At 45.0% G+C, this 24,750-nt stretch overlaps 2 protein-coding genes across 7 annotated transcripts in view; one reads left to right on the top strand and one right to left on the bottom strand.

Moving 5' to 3' along the window:
* The window catches only part of unm_hu7910 (un-named hu7910), a 45,639-nt gene extending 40,506 nt beyond the window's left edge, over positions 1-5,133 (top strand). For all 6 annotated transcript variants that reach the window (XM_076888561.1, XM_024803604.2, XM_076888564.1 and 3 more), the window contains 6 exons: positions 92-181; positions 749-886; positions 969-1,104; positions 1,291-1,382; positions 3,674-3,807; positions 4,398-5,133. In XM_076888561.1, coding sequence (XP_076744676.1) covers positions 92-181; positions 749-886; positions 969-1,104; positions 1,291-1,382; positions 3,674-3,807; positions 4,398-4,548 — 741 coding nt within the window. In that variant the 3' untranslated portion in view covers positions 4,549-5,133. The remainder of the gene's footprint in view (positions 1-91; positions 182-748; positions 887-968; positions 1,105-1,290; positions 1,383-3,673; positions 3,808-4,397) is intronic.
* Positions 5,134-5,462: 329 nt separating this feature from the next.
* On the bottom strand, positions 5,463-21,022 carry LOC101480785 (clavesin-1). Its single transcript, XM_024803609.2, has 8 exons — positions 20,732-21,022; positions 18,378-19,053; positions 11,717-11,887; positions 11,154-11,272; positions 10,199-10,373; positions 10,001-10,111; positions 9,696-9,919; positions 5,463-7,725 (listed from the first exon to the last, which is right to left on the bottom strand). Exons 2-8 carry the CDS (start codon positions 18,477-18,479, stop codon positions 7,647-7,649), a joined length of 981 nt encoding a protein of 326 aa, XP_024659377.1. The 5' UTR covers positions 18,480-19,053; positions 20,732-21,022; the 3' UTR covers positions 5,463-7,646.
* Positions 21,023-24,750: the final 3,728 nt, after the last annotated feature.

Here is a 24,750-nt window from a genome sequence, read left to right on the forward strand (position 1 = left end):
ACTTTAAAGGAAAGGATATCTAAGCCTCAACCACGGAGAAATGTGAATCGTGCAGAATTTGAACGTCACGTTTCCCCTTCTCTCTCTCCAGGAGGGCTTGGAGTCAGGTGAGCCGGGAACCGACGACGGGCGCTTTTATTTCCACCTCGGAGACGCTCTGCAGAGGGTCGGGGACAACAGCGTGAGTAGCGCCTGCCTTTGAGATATTTCACTCGCATTTACAGGCCAGTTACACCTCAGCACGTCACATCAAACCTCACAGGGATGCCACTGCAGCCGTGTTAACGACACGAGTGTGCGATCGCATCTTCACACCCAACTTTGTGAACACAGCAACCCGAGGCCTTCGTGTTATTAGTATCACACTCTGTTGGCCCATAGTGATGTTACTGCTCTCGTTGTTCAGGGTGCAGCACACACTGAAAACATGGTGTCTGTTTCTGGGCCAACACAGTTGTCGGTGACGTAGCTGAGCTAACGTGGCCCAGATGAAGACTCGGTCTGGGTTTGAGTCTGCAGCCAGGGTTCTCCACATGTTCCTGTATTTAATCAGCGTCTGAACAATGAGATGCATGTTTTAAAAAAGCTTGTCTTTAAATCGAGACCCAGTGAAGGAGCTAACAAGCTATGTGAGGCTTAAAGTTACACATCATGGCCAGTATGAGGCTTGAACCGTGACCTTGGCGTTATTAGCACCACGCTCTAACCGTTTATTGTGGTGTTGTCCTGAACGCGTCTGTGTCTGCAGGCGTACGACTGGTACGAGCTGGGTCACAAACGGGGCCACTTTGCGTCGCTGTGGCAGCGATCGCTCTACAACGTGAACGGCCTGAAGGCGCAGCCCTGGTGGACGGCCAAAGAGACCGGATACACGGACCTGGTGAAGGTGCGCTGCCGGGCTGCCAGAACATTCACGTGTGCGATTTCGAGGTTTTAAACGTCGGCCATTTTCTGTGTGCCGCGTTCAGGTGTTGGAGAGGAACTGGAAGACCATCAGGGAGGAGGCTCTGGCTGTGTTGGACCAAAGCACCAGACACTTTGTACCCGAGGAGGAAAACCTGAGGGAGAAAGGAGACTGGGGCCAGTACACGCTCTGGCAACAAGGTGCACGGGAGATATTTTATAGTCCATCAGGTGTTGTCCTGCCTCTTATTACAGGTGTTACTGTCCCCTTTTTCTGTCTGTGGGAGGTATCAGGGCGTTTGTGTTTTTTACAGTTTTTAGATGTGACTAACAGCTGTGTTACTGTGTTTATCAACAATGTCTTTTCTCCTTTGTGTTCACGTTCAGGGAGAAAAGTTGGAAACGCCTGTCAGGGTGTCCCGAAAACCTGCGCACTGCTGGAGAGGTTCCCTGAAGCGACGGGCTGCAAGCGAGGACAGGTACAGGCTGTAAACACGGTTATTTCTGCGGTGAAGTTTGGGATTTTAACAGGCAGACTCACTGTGGGAGCCCCAAGTGGTCATTAGTAGAAGTGCAGTTTGTGTTCCTCTCGTAGGTTTAATAAACACGGCACATACAGTGGGGCAAAAAAGTATTTAGTCAGCCACTGATTGTGCAAGTTCCCCCACCTAAAATGATGACAGAGGTCAGTAATTTGCACCAGAGGTACACTTCAACTGTGAGAGACAGAATGTGAAAAAAAAATCCATGAATTCACATGGTAGGATTTGTAAAGAATTTATTCGTAAATTAGGGTGGAAAATAAGTATTTGGTCACCTCAAACAAGGAAAATCTCTGGCTCTCACAGACCTGTAACGTTTTCTGTAAGAAGCTTTTCTGTCCCCCACTCGTTACCTGTATGAATGGCACCTGTTTGAACTCATCATCTGTATAAAAGACACCTGTCCACAGCCTCAAACAGTCAGACTCCAAACTCCGCCATGGCCAAGACCAAAGAGCTTTCGAAGGACACCAGGAAAAGTATTGTAGACCTGCACCAGACTGGGAAGAGTGAATCTACAATAGGCAAGCAGCTTGGTGTGAAAAAATCAACTGTGGGAGCAATCATCAGAAAATGGAAGACATACAAGACCACTGATAATCTCCCTCGATCTGGGGCTCCACGCAAGATCTCATCCCGTGGGGTCAAAATGATCATGAGAACGGTGAGCAAAGATCCCAGAACCACACGGGGGGACCTGGTGAATGACCTGCAGAGAGCTGGGACCAAAGTAACAAAGGTCACCATCAGTAACACACTACAACGGCAGGGAATCAAATCCCGCAGTGCCAGACGTGTTCCGCTGCTGAAGCCAGTGCATGTCCAGGCCCGTCTGAAGTTTGCCAGAGAGCACATGGATGATACAGCAGAGGATTGGGAGAATGTCATGTGGTCAGATGAAACCAAAGTAGAACTTTTTGGTATAAACTCAACTCGTCGTGTTTGGAGGAAGAAGAATACTGAGTTGCATCCCAAGAACACCATACCTACTGTGAAGCATGGGGGTGGAAACATCATGCTATGGGGCTGTTTTTCTGCCAAGGGGACAGGACGACTGATCCGTGTTAAGGACAGAATGAATGGGGCCATGTATCGTGAGATTTTGAGCCAAAACCACCTTCCATCAGTGAGAACTTTGAAGATGAAACGAGGCTGGGTCTTCCAACATGACAATGATCCAAAACACACCGCCCGGGCAACAAAGGAGTGGCTCCGTAAGAAGCATTTGAAAGTCCTGGAGTGGCCTAGCCAGTCTCCAGACCTCAACTCCATAGAAAATCTGTGGCGGGAGTTGAAAGTCCGTGTTGCTCGGCGACAGCCTCAAAACATCACTGCTCTCGAGAAGATCTGCATGGAGGAATGGGCCAAAATACCAGCTACTGTGTGTGCAAACCTGGTAAAGACCTATAGTAAACGTTTGACCTCTGTTATTGCCAACAAAGGTTATGTTACAAAGTATTGAGTTGTATTTTTGTTATTGACCAAATACTTATTTTCCACCCTGATTTACGAATAAATTCTTTACAAATCCTACCATGTGGATTCATGGATTTTTTTTTCACATTCTGTCTCTCACAGTTGAAGTGTACCTCTGGTGCAAATTACTGACCTCTGTCATCATTTTAGGTGGGGGAACTTGCACAATCAGTGGCTGACTAAATACTTTTTTGCCCCACTGTAAGCGGTCCGCAGGTGCGCATTCGCTGTCAGAATAGGTGAGCTGGCTTCAAAGAAGTGATGAACGCACAGGGATGTGGTGCAGAATGTGCCGTGAGAATCACACAGCAGCGGACAAAAACACTGTTTTATATGCACGCAAACACACGCTGCTACTTCTTATCTGGTGCGTCTTTTATTTTGACAGCGAATGCACACCTGCAGACCACTTATGTGCAGCCCTGTTAATAAAGGTCAGGCAGGGCTTAGGATGACATTTACAAACAGCAGGGGGCGATAGAGAGCAGCAGACGCCAGGGAAAAACCAATGAGATGAATTTTGACGCTGTTGGCTCGCCGTAGAATAAAAAGCTTTTGGTGTGAAGACGAAGGAAGGGGCGTGTCCTCTGCAGCGTGTGCTCTGAGGATGAGGAGAGTGTCTTCACTCTAAGCTGTGAAGGTTAATCCTGAAGGAACAGCTGTGCAGATGTGCCATGAATGTGATTTCTCGCAGCGTTTCACGGTCTGAGGCCACTCGCCGTGTTTGATCCGCTCTTCCTGTCTCCGTGCAGATTAAGTTCTCGGTGATGCAGCCCGGCACTCATGTGTGGCCGCACACCGGGCCGACCAACTGCCGGCTGAGGATGCACCTCGGCCTCGTCATCCCCAAACGTGGCTGCAAGATCCGCTGCACCAACGAGACGCGGTGCGCCGCCCACCTCCATCGCTCCCGTCCTCCTCCTCCATCATCAACCTCTTCTCCGGCTCTCTTCATTTCCTTTTTTCCTTCATCATGTCTTCCTACTCTCCTCGTTTTGCCTCCTTTTCTTCTTTCCTCTCCTTGATTTGTCACCTAATTCCTTCTTTGTCCTCTCTAACCTTGTCTCTTTTCCATGTTTCCTATCCTTGCTGTTTCTCTTGTTCTCCCCTCAATTCAGCCTTTTATGTTTCCTTTTCTTGTCTCGTCATCTTTACTTTCCTCTCTTTGTTTCCTTCTCTTTTCCTTTCCTTACCTTTTGTGTTTGGTTCTTCTCTGCATGTCTCTTCTCCTTGTGGAGTCCTCCCTTGCTTCCTTCCTTCTGCCCTGTGTCTCCCCACTTGTCTCTTTCTTTATTTCCTCTTTGTTTCCTTTTCTTGTAACCTTTTCCCCTTCCTGTGCTTCTTGTCATTTCCTTATGTCCTCATTTCATCTCCTAGTTTCACCTCTTTCTCTTATTTCCTCATCACCTTGCCTCATTTCCTTCTGTTTTGCTGAGGAAACTCTTGTAAACCCTTCTTTTGCGTCCTTGTCCGCAGGGAGTGGGAGGAAGGTAAAGTCCTCATCTTCGACGACTCCTTTGAGCACGAGGTTTGGCAGGAAGCCGACAGTTACCGCCTCATCTTCATCGTGGACGTGTGGCACCCGGAGCTAACGCAGCACCAGCGCCAGACTCTGAGCCCGATTTAGACCGGCCAGAACCGGCAGGCGGTGGCGGGAGGGCGAATCGCAGGAGAGGATGGAGGCGGGGTTTCTTCTTCTTCTGTGGTTCAAACAGCTGCAAACACTGACAGTCTGTGTGAGCCGGGCTGAGGTGTCTGTTTGCTCGCGTGTGGATAAACTACTAAAGACGGTCGAAGGACCAAACATCAGCCTGAAGGATGGACGCGTCGTTGTTCGGGGTCATACTACTGACTGCCATCAAACTGAACTCATACGGTACTCGATTAAACCGGAACGGACCGGATCGCCGCGGCATTACAGATCGTTCTGCTCTGAAGAAAGACACGAAACTAAAAGAGTGTGTGTGTGTGTGTGTGTGTGTGCTCAACGTAAAACACTAAAACGTCCGTCGAGTGGATTCAAAGCAGCTCAGTAACAGCGTGAAACAAGAAGCCTTAACTTTAGCTCGACCACGATGCATTTTATTTTCCATCCAGGCGGGTTTTTAATTTCACTCTTTCATCACTTTTGCACAATAACACGGTCACGCGGGGTGTCACAGAAGAGGATTTATATTTGTATTAAAAATAAAAACAATAAAAACATGAACAAGTCTCTGATTCTGTTTGTTCGTCTGACTTTCTTCCATTCCTTTGTTCTTCAGCTGATCTTACGGCGGCGGTGAAAGTGTTTGAAGGTGTGCTGGCTCTGGTTCCTCGTGCTGTGCTCCAGCTCGTCCGTCACGGGATTATTTTAATCCTGAAAAGACTGAAACCTGGAGGCTGTGAAGCCTGTGCTCTCCAGCCCCGTTAGCCAGGCGTACAAACGGCACATACCTTATTATGACTAAAGAAGGAAAAAAGTCGGGTTTACAGCCAAAAATAATTCAGTCGACCCTTCAAAATAAAAGACACACTGTCAAAATAAAGCACACTGAGCAGTTTTGGTGTAAATGTTTACTTCTTTACATTCATTGAAAGGAAATACATTACGTTGGAGTCGAGTGGAGATCGGGTGTAGCCCTGATGACGAATCGTACACACTGCAAAAAAATCTGACAAAGTCACCGTTGTGTTTTTTACAAATACTCGACGGTATGTCCAGAGAAAAATCATCGACCTGCATGTTAAACTGAAACCTGAATCTTCTCTGCTGCAGGAAGTGAATCGACTTCAAAAATCTCAGGATAACATTTTAGCCCGGTGTGTCACTTTTTTGCAGTGCAATAATACTAATAACAATAATATTAATAATAATATACAATCTTCAAATACATTAGATTAAAAAACAACAAACAATGTTTTCCTTCACTGCAGGAGAGGTTAAAGGTGAGAGTTTGGCATCCTGTGGTTTCTCCACAGCAAAATCATTCCATGCATGTGATCCAGAGCTTTTATTTTGAAATGCCTGTGCAAAGTGGAAATAGGTGAAACTATTCTACCAAAGTGAAGTCTCCTTCACGCCAGCCTCGCTGGCTGAGCCGCGGGAACGTTCCCGCCTGCACTTACTTTCTTTCCTACGGAGATTTTCCCAAAGCTGCAGAAAGATTTGGCTCAAATTAAACAGTTTTCATTCATATTTAGGTAAAGATCATAAAAACTAAAAGTTTATTTTCACATTCAGAGGTTTGAAGGTTGGGTTTCACCAAAAAGGATTTCCTTTAAACAGACTCGCCTTTAAATTTATTCAAAATGTTTCTTTAAAGCAGCTTTTACTGCAGCCCCACTGGGGGGCAGCAGAGCATGCTCTGCATTTCTGACATCTGAACTGGTATCTGTCTCCACGCCATCAATTTAGTACTGGGTGTCTTTTTGCCCCGTTTTTGGTCTCCACCACCTCCAGAGGGAAGCATTTATCTGTTTAGCTGCTGAGAAGCCACAGAGGCTTTTTCTTAAAGATTCAGACGTGCAGTGATGTCAACAATAAACCCAAGATGTTCAATTATTATGTAATTAAAACGCTATTTTATTCTTGATATTATTAAAGATTTCGAGTTGTTTAATTTACTATCAGCTGTATACTGCAGCAGTAACAAATGGGTGGGTGTAAGCTTAGCAATACATTTAATAGCTACACTACAAAAATATCTTATGTGCTAAATATAATAACCCTATGTAGATTTTTAGCGATAATAAATCTTTAATGTGATCTAAAACATTTAAAAATGTCTCATATTTTCGTTTTTATCTCCACTGTTACTCAGACACGTCGCAGATCTGTTCAGTGATAGAAAAACTGACATGTGAATTATAAAGTACATTTGCTTTTATTTGATGAAATCCCAGAAAAGATCCAGATATAACGCTGCTAATTTAATTAACTTGCACAAATGTGCATTATTGCTCATAAAAAGCTTTTCGAGTTATGACTCGATGAAACACAGACGTGAAGCAGCAGTGACTCACATATCGCTACGACGATGTTTGGCTTTTTGGATAAACGACCAAAACAATCTGAAAATAACTGTCTGCAGAACTTCCTTGAAAATAAGCACGATTTTAAGTTTCCTTCGGTATCGCAGTAACCCAGCAACAGCTACCTGCACATTTATGCACACACTGCGAACAGTAACTGCTAATACTGAATTCAGCTATTGGACTGATTCCATGGCAACCTTGTACTTCCTGTTTTTATCCCTGGAAGCAAAATGGGAACAGTAGTTTTCTTTGTGAGAAAACTAAATAACAGAAGGATTTAATGTTGTGACTGAATGTTGTCTCTGTTTAAATGAACCTTGTTGGTGCAACCCTCTCAAATCTAAATTTGATTGTAACTGTTTCTCCATAGCAACGTCTTTGTGAGGTTTTACATAAAGTTTCAACTCTGTCACATTTGGCCCTTTTTGTTTGTTTCTGACTCTGTTCACAGAAACTTCATCCTGTCGCGTATCTGAAGTCATGAGATAAACGCCGCTGGTGCACAACAGGCGATGACACAAACACACACACGTTTGATTTGTGTGTTTGTATTGCTGCTGTTTGTTGTTGTGAACATCAGGACAGATACTGCTGGCTGGAGAGAGGCTCAGCTGAGAGGCATTAGACGGCTCAGAGACAGGTCAGACTGTGTGTGTGTGTGTGTGTGTGTGTGTGTGTGTGTGTGTGTGTGTGTGTGTGCGCGTGTGTTCAGTCCAGGGCCAGTAGCGGTGTGCTGGTCTCTCTGTCCGTCTGTCGCAGAGTTCCTGGTTCCACCGCCGACTGAGACCTGAAACACAAACTCCTCCCATGAGATGACCAGCACACAGACTGTATATGAAAGATGGACATCCCACTGATTCAGCAAGCTAACAGAATACAGACTGTATATATATATATATATATATATATATATATATATATATATATATATATATATATATATATGTGTGTGTGTGTGTATATTAGAGATGGACCGATCCGATATTACGTATCAGTATCGGTCCCATACTGACCTAAATTACTGGATCGGATATCGGAGAAAAATAAAAAATGTAATCCGATCCATTAAATATCACGAAAGCACCTCACAAAACTTGCAACAGGCTGTAACTCACCTCAGAACGTTAGCACGTCGGAGCAGTATGCATCACGTGATAGAGCGGCTGTGGCATGCGGGACCTGTCGGTGGTCTGGATAGCATGTGGAGCTTCGCTAGCAACCCGGCATTTCATCTCCGACAAAGTTATCCCGAGAGAAGTAAAGCAAGTGTGTAAGTCCATCTCTGAATGTTTGTAAAGCATTCCTGCGTTAAGCTTAACGAGCGACTGCCTCTCGCTCTCCGGCTGCTACTTCAATCATGAAACTGCTTAATGATCAGCTGATCGTCTGTCTTGTTTGTTTTTGGCCCACTTTGCACCAGAAAGAGGAAACCAGCGGCTGAACAACAGCAGCACGTTTAAGCTTGATCAGCTGTTGTTAGAATGTATTTATTATTACTTTCTACTCGAGGATCTTTTTCTACGTAGCTGACGCTGGTAACTGTGCAGGGGCGGATCTAGCAAAGTTTAGCCAGGGGGGCCGATAGGGCATTAACAGGGAAAAGGGGGCACAAAGACATACTTTTCTTTCTTATTCTCATTTAAAATGTCGAGCTTTTAATAAATAATTATCTGACACCCAAAGTTTTAATTTGATGTAAAATGTATAGAAGTCAATTACTGTATATAGTAACTATTAAGTCTAATATATATACCCTAGTAAGCTATAGTACTTTTTACTTTGGGAAGGTACCATCTGTGCTGTCTGCAATTTTGTTGAAGAAAGATGTTGAATCTATTTAATATTTCTTGAAAAATAATTGATTTCTGTGCATTTTGTTTCACACTGCATCAAATTAAGGTTGATTACGTCGATTAAGCATCATGAGGTGGAGCGTGAGGGGTGGTTCCCTATTTTTTATTTATTTATTTTTGTTGTTGCTGGGAGTTGGAACCCTATTAGTTAGGTTGCTTAATATTTATGCTAAGTACTCTTTAAAATACCAGAATAGGGAGGATGGTGTAGGTCTAAGTTTATTAGATTGATCAGTATTGCTGAACTATGAAATATTTTTTTTTGTATACAGGTATAACAGAATAGCTTTAGTGTAGTTGTTGTTTTAAACTTGAGTATGAACTTATACAAAATGCAGCAAGATATTTAAAAAACAGTTGTGTTGATTAAAAAACACTGTATTGGATTCAGCGGAGCACCCAGTTATTAGTGTTGGGGGCAGTTAGCTTCACAGCGCTGTGTATTTACACTCTGTGGATGGAGCAGCTCGTTAAGATGGCAGCAGGTTTAAGCCTTGGGTGAGCTGCAGAAGCTTTTTAGATTTAAAATGAGGCCGTGTCATCCGTAACTTCTCAGGATCGACCCGGTGACCCATCGATGGCGAGGGTTTGGGGGCGGGGCGCGCACCTTTCTACAGGTTTATCTGTTTAAAAACACCGAGCTAAGAAACATTTCACGAGAATATCAGAATAAATGTATCAGACCTACTTTGAACTGTAACAGTTTCTAGTTTCTGTGAGTTTTACTTCATGTTGTGACGCGTCACATCTTAGATTGTGTTTCTTTGTGTTGTGTAGTGAGTCAGCCTTGTTTAGTATTGTGGTCAGATTTGTGTTTTCCTGTTGTGAGTTCAGGTTTTGTAAATGTTTCAAGAAAGAAATCAAATATTTAACTTCCTGCATCGGCCCCTTCGCTCATCCTCACCTCTTCATCATGTCCTTGTCTCCTCCTCCTCCACAGTTCTCCCTGACGTGCAGGGCGTCGTAGGTGAGCGTGTACTCGGTCTCGTCATTGTAGTCGGGTCCCAGCAGCGTTCGCGCCCAGATGCCCATATCGTACGGCGGCAGCGTCCCACCAAACTCGGACGGCAAACACTCGGGATGGATGAGCTGGTGGAGCGAGTTCAGGTTGTTGCCGTGGAGGAAGATCTGAGGACAGTGAGCGAGAAGGTTAACCTCGTAACGTCTGACATTAGTGCCAGAATAACAGGCGCAGGAACTCCAGCTCACCCTCTTCCTGGTCTTGTCTTTGAGGAACGGCTTGATGATGGTGTACATGGCGTGAATGTACCAGGGCTGATTCACAAAATGGATTCCTCCGAAGCGAGCCGGGAAACTGTCCTGAGGAAAGGAGAGCAGAGCAGGTCGTTTCACATCGTCTTCAATGTGAACCTCGCAGACAGAGAAGCGGATGGGGGGCGGGGCTACCTGGAGGCCTTCTATGGCCAGTTTGAGGATGTTGGGCGTGAGCTTGGACGCCTGTTTGAAGGAGAAGTTGCTCCAGTCGATGATGAGGATGAAGCCATTGATCTGGAGCTCCGGGTTTTCTATCAGGACCTCCAGAGAGAGCAGGATGGCCCGCAGGATGTCAGTGAAGGAGTTCCTGTCAGAGGGAGGCGTGGGTGTTAATCAGCAGCTGATCGATGGCTGCGGAGAGCGTGACGGCCCTTTAACCACAGCTCCGAGCTCTATTTTAGTCGGAGCAGTGACTCATGATTCGCCTCTTTGTGTTTTGGATCAATGCGGTGACGGCTGAGCGCGTGTGGGTGCGCACGTACATCACGGCGAGTCTGGGCCTCGCTTTGAAGCAAAGATTTACAGTCTGAAGTCACTGCTTTTATTTTGAAAACCAAAACGGTCTACCTGCAGAGAGAGGCTGCAGACGTGAGCTTTTTTCATCGCGTTTGCACCTTCGAAACAAAACTTTGACATCAGCTTCTGTCAGGTTTGACGGTCAGCATGAAGCTGTGTTTCATTTCGATTCAGTTTCAGCGCCGGCGTGCTGAGCACGGTCGGATCTTTACCTCATACTGCAGAGCACTTCACGCTGCACCGAAGGTAAAGCCCAACATTCAACAATCAGGTGATTTATACAAATCGATGTAATGAATATTTAATGCAGTGCTGGAACGGCGCTGTCCGTCACTTTGTACCTGACGGCTACTCGCTACCAAGTCACATGTCAACAGCATGCTGCTCTCTCATTGGTGGTTGCTTCAATTGCTCTCTTGGAAGCTGGCAAAAGCTTCTCTACAGGTCGCTGGTGTTTTTCCAAATGTGTTTGAAAAGAATATATTTATCAATGTGTGTGTGTGTGTGTGTGTGTGTGTGTGTGTGTGTGTGTGTGTGTGTGTGTGTGTGTGTGTGTGTGTGTGTGTTTCACCTGCTCTGGTCCCAGTTGGAAGCAAACAGGATGAGGATTTTCCGGCCGTGCTGATCCGGAGTCTCCAGCACGCCCGGGAATCCGTCCGTCAGCGCTCGCTTAATGCCCGGGTCATCCACCTGACAACAAACGCGCACACGTGTTAGAGCAGCCAAGCGTCCGTCTTTCACTTCAGCAACATTCCCATCGTACACATCACAGACCAAAGCAGCCCCCACATGCTGGGAATCGGCTCCCTTATTCTTTTTTACAGTTAGGAGTTAGGAGCAGCTGCTGCAGACTTCCTGGTGTCACAAACTGTTTCAACTGCAGGAATAAGACCAAGAACGCCTCTCTCAGCTCATCAGCGTGTGAATATTTCTCTGTGGACATGAGGAGTGACCGTCAGAGATGTGGGAAGGATGCAACACGGAATATTTCCCTGAACAGCACCAACGCATCCAAACCAAAGGACACCGATTCCTCTGCAGGGGTTACAGTTTCCCCCGGTCAGGGACAACACAGCAGACACGACTCCTGAAAAAGACAGTTGATGGCTTGTTGTTGAAAACACAGAATCGGACCTTGAAGCTCTGGAACATGTCGAGGTTCTGCTGTCTGAACTGGAAGTACTGGGCCAGCAGCCTGAAGGTTTCCATCTGGTCGAACTTTCTGGCTCGGAGGAAGCGAAGGATGAAGTCGTCGTCCGTCCGCAGGAAACCGATGTCTGGCCTCGTCACGATCATGTCCCGAACCTTTAGACAGGAAGTCAGACAAACATCACAAAAGACGGGTTTAATAAAACAGACTCGTTACGCATCCATAAAAGGCAGCAGAGACACTGATCACATGACTTAAAGGACGTTTGTTTATGTCAGTGAATTATATTCATTCATCGTCGTCATGCTTCATTCATCCTTTGACTTGTTTTTGGTCACAAAGTGTCAAACTTCAGTCATAAATTTGACGTTTTTTAAGTCCTCATAAAACGTCTTGAGCTTAGAAACATTTGAATTTCCTCTAATCTGATTCATCAGGTAAAATCAGAACAAAATTAGATGTTGAACTGTTTGAATCGTGGTGGGATAAAGTGAATCTCATCACGCGTTCAAGTACACCGTGTGCTACAGCTTATGCAGTTTAAGGTAATAAACGTTTATCTAAAGTTTTCTTCAGTTATAGACCGATGGACAGATGTCACACCTCCTCCTGCAACCTAAGCCGTGTGTTTTTCTTCTGTCCAAGTTTGAACACATTGTGATTTCTTTTCCGTACTTTCAGGGTTTTTGGAATTCAGATCCAAGAAGACCCTCTGACTGCCATATTTGGAGTTCCACAGACCCTCTTAATATGACTCCCCAGCAAACTGAGATCTTGGCTTGGCTGTATTTGACTTCTTTGGAAATCGCCTCCATCTGCATCAAAATGCCTTAATGGTGTCCAGACATCCTCGAGGGCGGAGACGATCTCACTCACAGTGACGGGTAGTTCTGCAAAATGCATCCACAAGTGGACACTGTTTGTGGAATATCTCAGATCTTTTCTCTAGTAGTTAGAACGATGCAGTTTACCCACCTGCGACTAGATTGAAAAGAATTTGAAATTTACTCTTTTTTAAGGCACAGGATTTAAGCCCCCCCCCCTTCTTTTATTTTTATTTATTTATTTATTTATTTATTTATTATTTATTTATTATCATAAAAGGTAGGCACTCATCAACAAATACACGTAGATTAGTTAATTTGATAGACTACTCATACAGTAAAAACCTAGAAACTACAATATTCTCTTTAGACGCAGAAAAAGCATTTGACAGAGTTAACTGGAAATTTCTATTTGCAACTTTACACAAATTTGGTTTTGGATCCTCTTTCATAAACTGGTTAAAAATATTATATAATTCCCCAACAGCTTGTGTCAGAACAAATGACCAAACATCCTCCAGCTTCTGTCTCCTGAGGGGCACCAGGCAGGGATGCCCACTCTCCCCTTCACTGTTTGTAATTTTTATTGAACCACTAGCAGCAGCAATTAGACAGAATTCAGTAATTAAGGGCATAAAATGCAAGAACGTGGAACATAAAATCAGCCTTTATGCGGATGATGTGTTACTTTTTCTCCAAAATTCACAAACCAATATCTCTGGGGTGATTGAATTGATAAACTCTTTTGCAAGAATATCAGATTACTCAATTAACTGGTCAAAATCTACAGTCCTACCGATTAATTGCACCCTCCATAATTCCTCTTCTACACCACTGCAATCGGGAAATATAAAATATTTAGGTATTAATGTTTCTCCCAAGCTTGCAGATCTAACTAAATTAAACCATATCCCACTTTTAAAGAAGGTAGAAGATGATCTGGCTAGATGGAAATGTCTACCCATATCACTCATGGGAAGGGTTGCTGCTATAAAAATGATGGTCTTACCAAAAATAAATTATTTATTCTCAATGATCCCAACTAAACCGCCACAAGATTGGTTCAGATCTCTAGATTCATGTATGTCCAAATTCCTTTGGAAAAATAAACCCCCACGTATAAGCTTAAAAACACTACAAAAGACCAAGGATAAAGGAGGACTAGAACTGCCTAACTTTCAGCACTACTTCTTAGCCAACAGGCTTCAGTTTATCTCAGGATGGCTAAAACACACCCTCTTAGATGAACCTTGGCTAGATGTAGAACAAGCACTCTGCAATAATCTAGAGATCTCAGACCTACCATTTATCAGCTCAAACATCCAACGACATGAATGCTTTAAAACCATCAACATCAGCTCTTCTCTGACAGCATGGTGGGAGTTTCTAAAATTGACGGCGTCTTCATTAATCCCATGCAAACGTACACCTATCTGGAACAACCCTGACATATTACAAAACAATAATATGATAAACTTTTCAGATTGGAGTGGTAAAGGAATCAAATATTTAGAACATATACTAGAAGGAACAGAATTTATTTCATTTGACGGACTAGTTACACAATATGGGATCAACAAGAAAAGATTTTTAGAATATCAACAAATTAAATCCATAGTAAAAAAGAAATTTAAACCGGGTCAAGTTGAACTACAAACACCACCAAGTGTGGTTCAATTTCTTACTCTTAAACCCCCCAAATTACTATCCAAAATATACATAATGCTTTCTAAAACAGATGAATCAATATCACTTCCTATTGCAAAATGGGAAGCGGATTTATCAGTTAACTTAGACCTAAACTTCTGGTCTCAGATTTGCTTAAAAACCTTTCATCTAATTAGAAATCCCAGTCTTCAATTAATTCAATACAAAATATTACATAGAGTGCACTATACAGGTCATCGGATGTTCAAGATGGGCTTTACGTCTACCAACAACTGCTCACACTGTCAAACCAAAACACCAGACAATTACACCAACGCTCTTTGGTTCTGTCCACCAGTTCAGAAGTTTTGGCGCGAGATATGTGAAGACTTATCGAAGTGTCTGAAATGTAACATTCCAACTTCCCCCTTAGTGTGTTTGTTGGGCAGCTTAGATAATGTCACTTCAGAAAAGAATATCGCCCATATGATTTTCACTGCCCTATGCATAGCCAAGAAAACAGTCCTCATGAACTGGAAAAATAAAAATAATCTTAATTCTAACCAATATAGAAATTATCTATTAGATTACATTAGTCTTGATACAGCCTCTGCCACCACATTAGATCAATTGCTCTGGGCTCCTTTGATCAGCTCCATCACCTAGTGGGGGTGGGGGGTCATAGTTTGGTCCCGCCTTCACTGTTGTGATTGGTGTGGGGGTAGGGACAGGCTTAGGGCGTTGGGGGGTTCCCCGGAGGCATCTTCCTTGGGGGGCTCAACCCGGGGTAGCGGTCATGTCCGGTTAGGGGCTCTGTTGGCTCTCAGGTGACTGTTTCCTCGCGGCTGCGTGCAGCGGGGCTTGGGGAGGGTCTGTGCTGACGGACGTGGGTTACTGACCTGGTAGCCTGGCTGGCCCTGGGTGGGTCCGGGATGGGCGTGAGGTTCTGGGGGCGCTCCGTCTCTGGGCTGGGGCCCGGGCCGGGCCTCGGGGGCTTGGGTCCTGGTTGGTGTGTTGCCAGGGTTGTGGGCGGGTGGGTGCATGGGGGCCCACCCCTGGAGCAGGGTGACGCCGGTGCATCGAGCCACCTGGGGGGCTCTTCAACTGGTGGGGGAGATTGTCACACCTTGCAGGAGCTTTCCTCTCCTCAGGAACTCTCTGCAGGAGGGGGAGATACAGGAGAGGTGGAGGAAGATCTCAGCCTGGGTGTTTATTGTCTTATGTAGTCTGGAAGATGAGTGGATGGTGGGGTGGGTGCAGTTTTCTCTGTGGGTGCAGTTTTCTCTGTGGTGGGGTTGGGTGGACTGTCCCGGGCTCTGTGGGGCCGGGAGGCGCTGCTGCACTGGGCCCCGGTCTGGATGGGCCTGGGCCCCCTTTCCCTGGCGGGTCGCAGAGTATGGGGGTGCCTACTGGGGTCAGCGGGGGAGCTGGCCCCAGGGAGGGGTCACTTGCCCCTCCCTTCCTTCCCTCCCCATCTCCAGCTGCCTCCCTCTTCCCGCTCCACCACAACCACCCACACATGCAGGACCTTGGAGTAGGGGTATGTCACCAGGGTGCAGAGGAGGCCACCCCCCCCCCCCCCCCCCTCCGTCCCCTTCTGGCTGCCTCTGCCTCAATTTTATCCCACAACTTAGACATTCACATTACTCACACTCTCATTACACATACATATAGGATCTTGGGGGTGGGCACGATACACGGAGTCCAAAGTACCATCAGGGTGTACACCCCACCCCTGACGTCGTTGCCCACCTCTCAATTTTAAATACACGTAGACATTGAGGGCTAGCAGGAGGGACTATGCGCTTACCTGCTGCTCTCTGGCAGGTAGCTCCATGCCCTCCTGGGTTTTAAATGCACCTTAGAACACACATGCATCAACATTACAATGAGCGGGTGGAGGGAGGTTTGGAGTCTTCTCTCACCCCCGTTCTCTGCGACCTGCTGGAGCGGGGGGGCTAGGACTAGGAGGAGGAGTTGGCCGTCCGACTGCGGTCTGGAGTGTGGAGCCTTCCTGCTGCTGCGGAGTCGGGGCGGTCTGCCTCCCCCCACCGCAGGGAAAAGGGAAACACCACCTGGGTCTGGGTGCAGTTCCCCCTCCAGGGGCGGGGGCACCTAGACCCGGTTCTTAGAGTACCCTTGGGGAGTGTGATTGTGTGTACAGCGTCTCTTTATGTCTGTCTCCACGTTGGTTGAGTGTGGAGTGAGTGCATATGAGAGCATGAGGGTGGGAATGGATGTTTGTGTCTGTGTGTGCCTGTATGTCTGTGTCTATATGTCAGGTTGGGTATCAGACACCACCTCTCTGGGGACACCTCAGGCCCTCCAAGGTTTGGAGGCCTATCTCCCCCTACCACCACTTCCCCTGCCAGTGGCGGACTCCCTCAGACATCAGTGCGTTGGTGGTTCTTTGTGTCTGGGGATGGGCGTCCAGGTACACACCGGCTCACTCCTTGGCGGCCGCTTATCGGGGCCTGGAGCCTGGGGCTCGCTCGGGCCACTTCAGAGGTGGGGCGCCCTCGGCCTCTCGGCCTGGGGCTCGGTCACTCAGGCACGGCTGGCTGCCGGCGGAGCTCACGGGCGCGTCACTGACACTCCCCCTGGCTTCTGCTCCGCGGCTGCTGAGTGAGCCCTCATCTGGGACTCTCCTCAGCTCTTTCTGGGACAGTGGCGCGGCTGCCCCTCTGTTGGTCTTCCTTGGTCTCTTGTGTTCTGGGGGCCTCTGGATGTCTGGAGTTTTGATCTCCTCCACACCTGCTTCATGCCCTGGAGGACGGGGCTGTGGCCCCCCCACACCCTCTAGCAGATCATTACATGAAGGAACCTTTTAAAAAAACAAAAAACAAGCGCGTCCATGCTCACAGGTGTACACACGGGTGATCACACCCACAAACTACACCCTTTTTGGCTCCTACCTCAAAGCACACTGTGTTCTGTTGATCTTATGTGCTGCACAATAATGTTTAACATTTAGTATTTACTGTCATATTCCCATATATCATTGTGATGTTGTTTATTCTATTACTCTTGTTCTCTTCTGCTTGTTTTCTTTTTTCTTTCTCAACAGGTGATCCAGGTGATCGATATATGCATTTTTTTTTCTTTTCTTTTTTTTCCTGCTTATTCTGTTGGTTTTTGTCTTTTGCCCTTCTCCCCCGTCCCTCTTCTCAGCTGTTTCTCTTTCCCTCTTTCTTTCTCCCCTTCTTTCCCCCAGTCAAGTCTGTCCCGTATTCAGTAAGTGAAAATAAAATAAACAATAAAAGGTGAATCAAATGGACCATTACGGCAAGGCTGGGATGGTCAATTTGGTAAAGTAAATCCGTTGGGCATCTTTCTTTGCCTTTAGACAACAATTCTGATGCAAAAGAGCCAAACGGGACAGGCCAAAAAAAAAAAAAAAATTTTTTTTTTTTTTTTATTGTTTAATTTTAATTTTTGTTTTTTGTAATTACATTTTTTTTATTTTAATTTATTTAATTTATTTTTTAAATATTTTTTCTTCATTTTTTTCTTCTCAATTTTCTGTTCGTGTGTTGTTATGATGTTTTTTGTATTTGAATTTGTCTTTTGTTTAACAAGAAAAGGTAAAAATGATTGGGAAAGAAATGTTTGAGAAAGTAAGATGCATACAATGTACACAAGTTTGTAGAATCTCTTGATAAAAAATAATAATTTATCTGTGAAGGAAAACTGAAAGAAAATGAAGTGCAATGTCTGTTTCCATCCATCAGCTAGTTTTACGTGAGTAATAGCAGCTGATGTGTGAAGAGGTGACGGTGCAGATTCTCCCGTCACAGGTTTAGCCTGACGAGAAACATCTGTACTGTCTACTGTCAGCAGTGACCCCACACCACCGAAGAAGAAGCTATCAGCAGAGTTTAGTTTTGCCTCCCAACCACCGAGTGTTGTTGACACGTCATAAAGTGCAACCAAAGCAATCAGGAGGTTTTGCGTGCAGCGAGAACAGAGAAACCTCGTGCATCTACTTGGAGCTGGTTGGGGAAAACTCTTCCCTAGCAACCAGTGGCTGCTGGGGGTCACCAGCTGGTCTCTACGCCCGTGTGACTGATGGAGGAGTGTGGTGGAAGTGATTTGCAGATACAGCATCACCTGAGCTTCGTCTGACTCTGCAGACCTGCCTGATCTGACTCAGCTGTGTGGTGCAGCCGTGTACCTGCTGGATGTCCTGGTGCAGGGTGTCCGGGTTCTCGTTCAGCTCCAGTCGAGCTTTCTCCGTCGTCTCCGAGCTCAGGCCGGCGTGTAGGTGAGACATCATGGGGTCTCCCTCTGGATCTACGCCCGATGCCCAAAACGGTTTGCCTCCCTCTGACACGGTGTCCGAGCACTTCCTCCAGTCCAGTTTTAAAGAGTAACACCTGCAGGACGGTTAGTTGCCCTTTGTATCAGTAACACAATCGTATTTGCTGTGCGTTTGTGACGCGTGATGTCAGATTTCAGCTAAAGGACGAGGAACTCTTTGATCCTTTCCTGTGAGACAATCATGTGTATGTTGCACAATCTGCTGCTGCAGCTTATAGAGGGACAATCATCACCGCTGTCTTCTTTTACATCGTCGGCTCTCGGGAAGCTGAACGTCCTCAAAGTCCAGAAAGTCCTCTAACCTTTGGGCAGAAAAAGAAAACACCAGCTTTTGGATTTTGCTGCTGTTCCCGTCCTAATTCTCCTTCCTGTCGACATCCCGCCTCCTCCTGCTCTCCATCGTGGCTCTTTCAGGTTTCATCCGGTCATGTCGCTGAATCTCTGCTCTGTCATGGCGAAGCCACTTGCGACGAAAGGTCCTGCTGTTCTGCACTCGGTAAAGATGAACGGGTCAGTCGGGCCTCCTCAGCCTGGGAGAGGGGACAGATGGAGAAGACATGAAATCATCAACGAGTGAAGTCACTGAAGATCAGAGTTCTGCACACAACGAGGGCTTGTTCCTCCACCACCTCCTACACACAGGCGGTGGAGGCTTCAGTGTGTCTAAACTAGAGCTCAGACATAGTGAAAATGGTACCAAACACATGGATGCACAGAGATAAAAAGTCAGGCCAAAGCTGAAAGCTGCATTTCTTCTGGTGGCCAGCAGAGGGCGACTCCTGGATGCAGAGAGACTTGCGGTGCTACAGAAGTCAACAAGGAAACACCCTTCACTGCCTGCTCTGTGAGATCATGGCTCAAGTTTCAGGTCTTACCGGATAAATGTGGGTTTACTGTGGGCTGCAGTGGGCTTACCCACAGATAAGTGTTTGACCAGCCCACACACCCCCACAGTTCACCCATCCCCACCCACTGTGGGCCTGCACGGGCATGTTTGCTGGTCAGAGCTACAGATATGTGAAAGTGGACATGCACAGCTGCTCCTGCTGTTCTATAATCAGTAAAAATATCAGCTACGTTTCTTATTGCAGAAATAAAAATACGGCCCAGGGGCCGTAACCGGGCCACCAAAGGGTCCAACCCGGTCCCCTGTAAGGAGGGAATCCATGCAGGATGTGGAAGAGCTTAAGCTAACTCGTCAGGCAAAGACGCCGCCATGATGCGCCGCCATGATGCGCCGTCGCTGCCGAAGGAAAGCTCCTTTTTTAAATTACACATCAAACATGAACTTCCTGTTTGTTCACTGCAGACGAGCCTTTAAAAAACTGAAACAATCAAGAGTTTTATATCAGAGAAATTCAGCATTTTATTGGAAAGATGTAATTTTTCAGCTTTCATTCAGTATTTTATGGGCTCGTTTGTCTCTACTGCAGCATTTATTATTATTATCTGATAATTCTTTGTCTCGATGATTTTTTAATATTTTTACAAAATATGTTTCTGATTTTAATTTTTTTTTATTTTCTTGATTCTTTTGGTGTATTTAGCTTCTATTTTGAATTTCATGCTTTAATATTATTATTATTATTATTACCTCGGACTCAGTTCCTTTAAGTGCAGTTTTTATTTATTTATTACAAGTTTTTATTTTTCTTATTTTATTTTTTTAATTCTTATTTTTATTGTAGCGTCTTTATCTCGACATATTTTTTAGATTTTTATTTCATGCAGTTTCTTTGTCTCCAAATGTCTCCACATTTTTATAAAAATTATTTTTATTATTATTTTTATTACAGTTTGGTTTTCTGTTTTTTTTTTTTATCGTCTTAATTTTCTTCTTTTCTCACTGTTTCCTATTTTGCGCCCTGTTCTTTTCGGTGCTCCTCTGTCTTTATTTCTAATTTCACGGAGGGGGTTGCTGCCTGCAGACGACCCTGTGCTCTGGCCCGTAGACCCTCCACCCCCCTCTCCACCCAGCTGTCTCCATCTGCCGCGGCATTAATCGCGTCAGGCGCGCAGTCTGTGGTCCTAGCGTGAAGGCAGGAGCTGCCAGAGGCTACTGGAACATCTGGCACATCTGCAGCAGTTTCCTGATGTTTGAGGCTCGTGCTCAGGCTCAAAGTGACCCTCCGCGTGCTCGGGCTGCAGGTGGAAACCTGAAACATCCCAGAGGACGCGCTCACCCGCATTTTAAAGGGAATTACTCACAGAGCTTCCGGCAGAGCTGCTGCTGGTTCAATCCCGGCCGTCCTGACTGGCCCGACGGCCCTCCGGCGGTGGTGCTGATGCTGAGGACGGAGGAGGAGGAGGAGGCCATCGGACAAAAGAGATCTCCGTTAGAGCCCAACCGGAAACAAACCGACATGAAATCAAACGGCTCTGAGAGGATGAAGCGCGTGCTCGTGCATCATGAGGAGGAAGAGGAGTAGGAGGAGGTGCGTTTCCACTTTGTGCTCCGACAGAAGACGTCAGGATGCTCCCACACTGTCACTCCTCAGTCATGAACAGCACCGCTTCCGGTCAGCACTTTCAAAATAAAACTCACTGACCCTGAAGTGAAGCGTTTCAAACCTGCGCTGATGACCTTCATCTGTGAACCCTCTAATCTGGCCCCGCCCCCTAACTCTCAACGTCAGAATATTAGGTTAGGCCAAACTGGCCATTGTGTGCATCATGTGGACTGACTGACTCCTCAGTGTCACATTTGACATGTGAGTCTTTGGTGTTCGGCTCATTGCTGCAGCCTCTGGTGGACATCACAGGAACTGCAGTTTGTGCTATTTTCCGGTTCCAGAGGAATTAGCTGAAGAGGACCCGTGCTTTGGGCAGTCAGCTTAGCTTAGCATGTTGTTGCTGATGACACCAGCTAAACGGCTTGAACCTTCTTTTTTTCTCTGATTGTGGAGGTGCTTCATTTAGCCGTTGGTTTTGTTTGGCCAATTAGCTCAGCTGGTTAGCGCATCGTGGGTTTAAGCCCCATACTGGCATCAGAGCTTCAAATTCTTCAAAGGTGGAATTACTCACATGAGGGCTTCAGTGCTGCTCTAAACAACTATATTACAGGCATCTGATATATCAAAATGAGTATTATTTGCAGGCAACACAAATAGTTTTTGTTCTGGGGGGAATCTAAAGCAGCTGCTGGATACAGTTACTTCAGAAATGTACAAAATTTTAAAAAATGGTTTAACAGGAACAAAATATCTCTAAATCTCAGTAAAACTAAAATAGTCTTATTTGGGAATTCCCTTAGAAATGCACAAGTGCAGATTCATGTAGATGGTGTGGAAATTGAAAGAGTTCTTGAACATAAGTTTCTTGGTGTGATTATAGATGATAAATTAAACTGGAAGTCTCATATAAATCAAATACATAACAAAATTTCAAGAAGTGTCTCAATCTTGAGTAAAACACATTCTGGACCACAAACACTCCACATTATTGTCCCCTGATTGCACCGTGTTTGCATTACTGTGCAGAGGTTTACTTGTTCGCTATCATCAGTCTTTATATTACAAAGAAGGGCCGTAAGGATAATCCATCAAACTGCTGACAGAGATCATACAAATCCACTATTCTTAAAATCAACAATTCTAACATTCACAGATCTGGTTCATTTTCTCACTGCACACATTATGTATAAAGCAATAAACGACCTGCTTCCTGACAATATTCTAAAACTGTTTTCTAAAAGGGAACGGGGATACAATTTGAGGGGGAATTAAATTTAACATCCTCGTATCCGTACAACTTTAAAAAGTTTCTGCATCTCTGTGTGTGGAGTGAAGCTGTGCAACAGACTAAGTAAAGATATGAAGCAAAGTCCGAGCACGGCGCAGTTTAAACAGCGGTTTAAGGATGTGGTTTTTGCAGCGTACAGGGAGGAGGCGGAGATCTTGTCCAATATTTTCATGTGTGTGCGGGTGCACGGGTATGTTGGTGTGGGTGTATATATCTGTAGGTTGTGTATCCTTTGAGGTTACTGGGGTTACTGAAAATGTGTATATGTGTGTATGTGTATATACGTATGTATGGATAGATAGAAAGACAGATACACATATAATTAATACATTTAAAAAAAATACACGTAACATATAATGTGATTGTAAGGAGGTCTGTTGATTACTAGATAGTGGACAGGGGGTGGGATTAAATAAGCTCGTGCTTCTTCCTGCTGCTTTTTGAACATGAAAGTTATTCGTAGTTGTTTTTGCTCGTTTTCCTTTTGTTTTGCTTTGTTTGTTTGTGTCTTCTTAATTCTATGTTGTTGTACTTTTTCAACATGTTCAAAATAAAGATTCAATCAATCAATTATCTTTATTGTAGCGCTGTGACTGTTAGAGAGTGTATTTGTACACCAGATGTTGAACTTTTATCTGTGTCACTGCGCCCTTTTTATCTCCCCCGTGAGTTTCCACAACTTTTTATTACCGTAGTTTACATTCACCCGAAGGCTCACCCCGCCTCCACTTGCAGCATCATTTCAGACGTAGTGCAGAAGCTGCAGGCGCTTTCTCCTGATGCACCAAACTTTATAATGGGGGACTTTAACCATGTCTCCCTTAAATCAACTTTGGGCAATCTGTATCAATATGTATCCTGTCCTACCAGACGGGATAAAATGTTGGACCTTTGTTACGGATCGGTGAAGAATGCTTATAAATCCCTCCCGCTTCCTCCTCTGGGATCTTCTGACCATAACTGTGTGCATCTTCTGCCCATCTACAAAACTGTCTTAAAACGAGAGAAGACAAAGACTAAGGATGTTGACATATGGTCAGAAGAATCTGTGCTTACAGATTGGGAAGTTTTTATTCAGTCTTGTGGAGATGATCTCGACACTTTGGTGGATGTTACTAGCTCTTATGCAGTATTTTGTAAAGACATGATTATACCCCGTAAGCGCGTTAAAGTCTACGCTAACAATAAGCCATGGGTCACTAAAAGTGTCAAATCCTGTTTAAGGAAAAAGAGACAGGCCTTTAAAGAGGGGGCTGTTACCGATTTTCAGACAGCCACCAAGGAAATGAAAATCGAGATTTTGAAAGCAAAACAGACAAAAACCTTCTTGAAAGCAAATTTGCTGCAAAAAGTTTTGGGTCTGCCTGGACTTGTATGAAAACCATAGCAGGGTTTCAAAATCCCCAGAGCAGCAGTCAGATCATTTTAGATGGTTTTAATTCAGACAGAGATTTTCAAATGCTTTAAACATGTTTTATGCTCGTTTTAGTTCTTCTGATTTCAGCGAGGATATTTTGGAACTGAAACAGAAACTGAGAGATACTCAGCACTTTATCATTGAACTCAGCGATGTTAAAAAGGCCTTTCATACAGTCAGTGTGAATAAGAGCCAGGGCCCTGATAATATTAGTGCCGCCTAATTAAATCTTGTGCTGATGAACTCAGTCCTATATTTCAGGTTATTTTTAACAAATCCTTGCAAACACAACATGTGCCCTCTCTTTGCAAAGAAGCAGTCGTGGTTCCTGTCCCTAAATCTAAACGACTTCAGGCCTGTTGCCTCACTTCAGTTGTCATGAAAGTCTTTGAAAAAATCCTCAGAAATGTGATTATGAAGAGACTGAAGGTCAGCTGGATCCAATGCAGTTTGCATACAGGCCCAACAGAGGAGTGGAGGACGCACTTTTGACTTTACTAAATCTGATTCTTAAACATGTAGAGAGTAAAGGGACTTTTGCAAGACTTCTTTTCATTGATTTTTCTTCGGCTTTTAATACAACACAGCCCCATATTTTAATTAAAAGACTTTTAGAACAGTTTGAAATCAGGAAAAACCTGCTGGGCTGGATTTTAGATTTTCTAACTGACAGGTCACAAAGAGTGAGAATAAATGGGGTTCTGTCTGACCCAGTGTTCTCCTCCACAGGTTCTCCTCAAGGCTGCGTCCTATCGCCCTTATTATTCACTCTCTATACAAACATGTGTCAGGGCAGACATGAAAACAGGGTCATTATTAAATATGCAGATGACTCTGTTATTGTCAGCTTACTGAAAGAGGGTGAAATTAACCACGGTCCAGTCATTGATGACTTTGTTCAGTGGTGGGAGGAGTCTTATCTCCAGCTGAACATATCTAAAACAAAAGACATGGTTGTTGACTTTAGGAAACAACAAAATGGGCACGGAGTCACTTTAATTAAAGGTCAGAAAATAGAGCAAGTACAATCATATAAATATCTTGGGACCATAATAAATGAAAAACTGAA

This window comes from Maylandia zebra, linkage group LG9 (assembly GCF_041146795.1).
Source record: "Maylandia zebra isolate NMK-2024a linkage group LG9, Mzebra_GT3a, whole genome shotgun sequence".
NCBI lineage: Eukaryota > Metazoa > Chordata > Actinopteri > Cichliformes > Cichlidae > Maylandia > Maylandia zebra.

Coding starts and splice junctions, on each gene's coding strand:
- LOC101480785 (XM_024803609.2), bottom strand. CDS start 18,479: ATGATGTCTCACCTACACGCCGGCCTGAGCTCGGAGACGACGGAGAAA. Junction 10,112..10,198: donor TGGCCATAGAAGGCCTCCAG/GTAGCCCCGCCC, acceptor TCCTTTCCTCAG/GACAGTTTCCCGGCTCGCTT. Junction 7,726..9,695: donor GACAAGGACATGATGAAGAG/GTGAGGATGAGC, acceptor TTTGTGTTTCAG/GTCTCAGTCGGCGGTGGAAC.